The sequence below is a fragment of the Marmota marmota genome, unplaced genomic scaffold, assembly GCF_001458135.2.
Source record: "Marmota marmota marmota unplaced genomic scaffold, marMar, whole genome shotgun sequence".
In the NCBI taxonomy this organism is placed as follows: Eukaryota; Metazoa; Chordata; class Mammalia; order Rodentia; family Sciuridae; genus Marmota; species Marmota marmota.
The window spans coordinates 27,268,223-27,274,831 of record NW_025999932.1 but is presented as its reverse complement, the minus strand read 5'-3'; the positions used below and the strand labels follow the sequence as shown (position 1 = coordinate 27,274,831).

The 6,609-nt window shown below is 39.5% G+C and overlaps 1 protein-coding gene across 10 annotated transcripts in view; it reads right to left on the bottom strand.

Moving 5' to 3' along the window:
• The window catches only part of Fry (FRY microtubule binding protein), a 376,400-nt gene that overhangs the window by 84,940 nt on the left and 284,851 nt on the right, over positions 1-6,609 (bottom strand). For all 10 annotated transcript variants that reach the window (XM_048800797.1, XM_048800790.1, XM_048800793.1 and 7 more), the window contains 2 exons: positions 1,174-1,273; positions 745-916 (listed from right to left, as the gene is read on the bottom strand). In XM_048800797.1, coding sequence (XP_048656754.1) covers positions 745-916; positions 1,174-1,273 — 272 coding nt within the window. The remainder of the gene's footprint in view (positions 1-744; positions 917-1,173; positions 1,274-6,609) is intronic.

The following is a 6,609-nucleotide window of genomic DNA, read 5'->3' as shown; positions in this document are numbered from 1 at the left end:
AAACTCTCAACTTAAAAAAAATAATATATATATATATATATAGTTGTAGTTGGACACAATACCTTTATACCTTTATTTATTTATTTATTTTTTAATGTGGTGCTGAGGATCGAACCCAGGGCTGCACATGTGCTAGGTGAGTGCTCTACCTAGCTGAGCCACAACCCTAGCCCCTCAACTTTTGAATGTAGCAACATGTTAGCTTCAAAACACCACCACTATCACTACTACCAACAAACATCTCACAGCAATTAAAAGTGACTGTAGGTATTGTATATTATACTGCCTATATTTAATTTCTTTGGGAAATGCACATATATAATACATGTAGAAGTTTTTTAAAAGCAATCTGAGCATCTTTGCATTTGTCATGTGTGTACATTTATAACTATATTGTTTTACAGAAAATTATGTTTAAAAAAATTCTAGAATTTATTTTTATATATAGGTGGATTTGGCCTAAAGCAATTCTGATCTACAAATTTAGCATCAATAATATTGATGATAGGGCTGGGGATGTGGCTCAAGCGGTAGCGCGCTCGCCTGGCATGTGTGTGGCCCAGGTTCGATCCTCAGCACCACATACAAACGAAGATGTTGTGTCCACCAAAAACTAAAAATAAATATTAAAAAAAATTTAAAAAAAAAATAATATTGATGATAAAATTACCCTAGAATTAAAAAAGGGAAATAACTTAGAACAGAAGAAAGTATGACATGTCACTCTAGACTGTCGCACAGTACCTGAGAACAGTGGAAGAGTGAGCTCGGGGTACATCCTGGCCAGTTCGGAGGACAGGAGGGTGAGTGACACACTGTATAGGGGTGGCAATGGTCCGTGCGTTCCGTATAGAATACTGCCGGGTCTTTGTTCAGAGACTTTCTTAGAGTATACAAAAAGCTTTGCTTCAAGAATCTATAAAAAGAAAGTTTAAGAAACAGTATGAGAAAAGCATTAGCTGGACATCTCAGGAGCATTTAATAAACGTTGTAACAACTGACTAATACCTATCTGAAGACAGGATTAAAGGTGAAGCTATCAGTTAATTATGATGTTTACATAACATTATATATATATATTTTCCACTCTTTACATCCACCAGTGATACACAGAAACAAACGTGTTCTATCCTCAAGGATAAAAATTTTCCATGCCAGAAAAATGATACGTGCCTGCATGAGCTGCATGGAGATTTCATAAATCTCTCTGTTGGTGTCAGAAGCCTTGAATAAAACGAGGTTTAACAACGTCACTATGTCGAAGGGATAGTTCCTAAAAACAAGAACACAGCATAGTCTGTAAGGCAGCCTGGCTAGAAATCCTGATAGGTTGTTCTCTCTCACAATTTTAGATGCCACACTGGCTTGAATCACGCGTACTGACACTCCTTGCCCCTTTGGCTGGTTTCAGCCTCCTTCTTTTGCCATGTATTAGCCAAGGAAGGAAAATGATTCTTCCTGTACTAAGTGGAATGTTGGGACACCAGGATGAAGCACACAGAACTCTATCTGATGCAGATACACTTTCATGAAAACCAAACATAACGGAAAGGACAGAAGAGGTCATGTGTACTAAATTTCTCAATAACCCATTGAATTAAGATTTTCATTTGATCCATCTAAACCAAATAATGATGAGGGACAATGTGCAAAGCACTGATAATTAGGAAGCTAGAGCGGCTGGACTGCAGCTTAATTGGGAGGACAAACCGTACAGTGTGGTTCTAATGAGCGTCATGGTGGCGGAACCCACCGCATGTTACAAGAATCCCGATGAGGAACACCTACGTCCCTATGGGTTGGGAAAGGCTTTTCTGAGGTGGAAACAAGGAAACCACGTGTTGAAGCACCTCAAGACACCAGGCCATGGAACGGATGAAACTAGGCAGAGAAAAAAGCATTTTGAAGGATCACAAGAATGAAACAGCAAGACCCCTTCTGTAAGGGGAAAGAATCTATGTGTCGTGGATTGAACGAAGAAATTAAGTAGAGGAAAAGGAGGGGATAGGGTTAGGGAGCAGGTAGGTGCCAAAGATGACCAGCCAACTTTACCCTAAAAGGGGAAGAGCATCACTGCAGGATTCACAGTTAGGGAGGGAGGGAACGATGTTCATTTATGAAAAAAATCACCCTGGATGTTTTGTGGAGCATGGAGTTTAGGGCCACGAGTGGAAGCTGTTCTGAGAATCCAAATACAGAATGACGAGGGGTGGAACTGGGGCAGGGACAGTAGAGCCAGAAAAAGCTACATACAAAAAACACTAAGGAGACAACATCAGGAAGACCTGGCAATTGTACCTGTGGGGTGGGAGCTGGGGGAAATAGGAGCACAGAGAACAGGTGATGGGCGATCAGCAGTATAAACAAGTGGGATGTGGAAATCAAATCCGTTTTTTCTTTCCATATAGTGTTATTTAAGATGGCATCTTTTCCATATATCTATATTGCCTTAGTTTATTGTGGAAAAGAGGTTATAAATAGAAAATTCCCGGTAAGTTGAAAAATTAGTGACTAGAATGTAGTCTCTATCAAAAGGTGGGTGACTGGTATTTATTTTTGGGCAACCTTCAGAAAGCAAAAGAGAGTCAGGAAGTGAAAAGCATAACTGTTTTTCCTTTTTTGAATCTATATAATTACACTGTCTTGGAAGTTCTGTTTAGAGAAATCGGCCTTTTAGAAAGACATAGTTCCACTCTGGGGGAATCCCATTTTACAACATCTTCAATAAGAATTTACAGTGAGAATTGGTCAAGCACATTAAAAAGGTTCTGAATACATTTTCCTTCTAAATAATTCAAGTAACACAAAGGGCTGAGGGATCCTGTCTGAAGATGGTGCACTTGCATGGCTGGCAAGTTGGTGCTGGCTTTAGATAGGTGGATAAAATGAAATACAGAAATAAATCCATCTCCTCCTCCTCCTCTACTCCCTGCTGTTCCTACATCAGAGACAATTACTGTTTATGTATATATACACACCCCCCACACACAAATGTATACATTGAAATATCCCTTCCCCAGTGCACAGCATTTTAAACATGATGTGAATATGCTGCTATATTTTTGATGGTCTGTTTTGTCACTGAATTATGGTTCACTTAAGTCTTAACAGCTGCATAGTGTTACCCAGGACAGAGATACCATAAGTACCCATTGTCACAGTGGATGCTGTGGTGAGTATCATTTTAGGCTGAGGCACTCCATCCTCCACCAAAGAGTTGGCAGCCGATATTCCTGAGCTGAATTATTCTCTGAACACTGCTCTCAGCCCAGGAGATTTTCCTGGGCCGAGGTCATGCCTGCTACCCAGCAGCAGTCCCTGTGGGGCTAACTGAGGTTCTCAACTCTGCTAAGTCCTATGTCCTTCACTTCCCCATAGTCATGGGTCCTAAGGGCACCTCTAATAAAATCTCCACCACTAAGAACCAAATTCCCATCTCAGAATCTCTTTCCTGGGGAATCTCATCTCTGATAATGACAGACATTAAATCTCTTTTCAATTTTCCATTATTATAGTGCCACAAATACCCAATGTGCAAATATTTCTTTGAAAAAGATTTCTAGAAGAGGTCATGGAGGACCAAAGGGCACATTTAAATTTTTGGCAGATGCTGATACATCCTGTCTTTCAAAATGATTACTTTAAAATAAGCATTTTTCTAGATTTTTTTTTTTTTTTTGGTATTGGGATGTTACACATGCACTCTTTCCTCTACATCCCCAGCCCATTTGATCTTTAAATGAACACAGCATAAAATTGATGTGTCTGATGGGAACCTGGGGAAGGCTCACAGATGTGGAGTGAGAATGGACAGGGGTGGTGAGAATGATAAACAGTGCGTAATGTTTATGTCATGATGTGCTTACTTTGTGCCAGGTACTGGGCCACGGCTTTGACCTAGCTTGTTATTTGATCTTCACAAAAAGCTTGAAAGGCTTAAAGAAGTTAAATACTTGCCTGAGGTCATGGAGAGTCCCTTACTTCTGAGCTCTCCATGAGTTCAAATATGACTCTAAAGAATTCCAGCATTATTGGCCTCCTAGACTGCTGGCAATAGTGCACTCCATAGACAGACTAATTGGAATTCTTATAAACTGCAGCATCTGGAGACATACCTTTCTCACTGTGGAAGCAGAAAGGAAACTCCCTCCAAGTCCCCCAGCAGTAGACCCATGTCACCTATAGCTCTGCCTTACAACACTGAAATTCCACACAAAAATATTGATATATCAAGAAGCACAGGGAAGTATTGTTGGGTCGCTGGGGATTTAGAGGCAGGAAGGAGGTAGACAAAGCCTCCCTCTTATGCAGGGCCGTGCACTTGACATATAATTAGGGCACTCACCGAGTCGCTTAAGACAGACATATGGAATTCATGCAGAAAAACACTGAAAGGAATAATAGATATAGGAAATGGAAGAAACCCAGAGAAGGAATACATCAGAAAGATTTCCAAGAGCAAACAGGCACAATAAAACATCTATACCTATATGCTTAAAATAGGTTTAGAAATGGAATCTTCTAGGTTCAGTATTAGTTATTCAACATGGTCAGAGGGTAAAATGAATAAACAGCTGTGATTATATGGGATACAAATAGATGATAAAATTAATGTAAAAGGTATATATGAGGAAAGAAGTTAAATGAGATATAAAACTATGTAGACAAAAGAAATTTTGAAAAATTTGGGTAATGCCAACTGGTTTGGCCATTTAGAACTATGTAACAAAGCTCAGGATGGCTTTGAGGCATTCTGAAGAGAAACAGAGATAACTAGTTGGTAGAGGGGATCACTTCACACTTTGCTCCTCTAACAGCCAGTGACTAATAACACTGTTGATAGAGTGCTTCCTATGTGCAAGGCTTGAGACCAAGAGATCGGATTTTATATAATTCGTACTCTATTATCACTCCTATTTCATAAACGAGTAAGCATTTATGGTAGCTTGCTCAAGTGCACACAGCATGATTAGAAGCAGAGGGAGGATTTGAATCCAAGATAGTTTTGTTTGAGAGCTGGATTTGCCAAACTCTGTGCTCTCCTGAAATACTCCAGCTGGCAGACCTAGCCAAATGAGGCTACTCATCACTTGTTAGAAGTGTGATTGGCATTTGTGAATCATAAGCTGAACTTGTTTTTTTTTTCTTTCTTTCTTTTTTTTTTTTTAGTTGTAGTTGGACACAACAGCTTTATTTCACTTTTTGTTTATTTTTGTATGTGGTGCTGAGGATCAAACCCAGGGTCTCCAACGTGCGAGGCGAGCTCTGTACCACTGAGCCACAACCCCAGCTCCACTTGTTTTCTTTTTAATAGATAGATGTTATTCCCTTAAGAAATGGGCATTTGTTTTTTAGAATTCAAGTTTTCTAGGTTCAATTAAAATTAGGAAAGAATTAAAGATAAGGCAAAACAAACAATGACAAAATGGACCCCAGATTATGTTGGAGGACCAAAATAAGAACATCGGAATTCTCAAGTAGTGGCATGTGAAGAGCGAAATGATGAGGAGTTAAGCCACAACTGGAAATGGCCTGTGCCCACATAGAGCAGTGTGTTCACCTTGACCCGAAACCACAGAAAGCCTGTTGGTCGTGCACACATTTCCCATCTGTTGCACACTGGTCTCATTTGCACTTGAGGGGAAGGTTAATAAGTCCGTGCACAGAAGCTAACGAGTTATTGGAATTAAAACCGCCTGACAGGTCAGCTATTTTCTTTTGTGCTAAATTATAGTACTAAGCTGCACTTCATAGCTTAATCAAATATTCACACATATTTTGGAAAAAATTCTTCAGAATTCATATTGTCACTTCTACTATCACGTTTCTCTTCACTTCTCTTGGTCCTGTTTTCAATATCGCCAGAGGCATAGCACAGCACAGCTTTACTGTTTTTTTGTTTTTGTTTTTTAGTTATACATGGACACAATGTCTTTATTTTGTTTATTTATTTTTATATGGTGCTGAGGATCGAACCCAGTGCCTCACACATTCGAGGCAAGTGCTCTGCCACTGAACCCCAGCCCCAGCCCACAGCTTTACTGTTTTGACTGGAGACCGTAAGTTCACAGTGGACACACAAACACGTACACACCTACTTCTACTTCTAGTAAAGAAACCAAAACAAACAATGTGGAGAACTGATTTCCCACTCATTATCTCAGCTAATGAATACAGGCATTGATAAATTTAACTATGCAAAATGGCTAATTTCCTCTTCAAAAACTCAAGGTAGAAAACTGAAACTGACAAGAGGATTTTAAAAAAAATTCAGTCTTTTAGGTATTTTAAAGTCAGTCATTATTCAGCCATAAAGAAGAATGAAATTATGGCATTTGACGGTAAATGGATGGAACTGGAGACTACCATGCTAAGTGAAATAAGCCAGACCCCGAAGTCAAAGGTCTAATGTTTCCCCTGATATGAGGAAACTAGTCCAAAATAAGGTGGGGGAGAGAGAGAGGGGAAGGGGAGGGAGGAGGGACAGTGTGAGGAAGAACAGTGGAAAGACTCTGAGCTAACTTTCCTATGTACATATATGAATACACCACAGTGAATCTCACCATTGTGTAAAGACATTAATAAAAACCCCTATAAGTAAATAGCAGA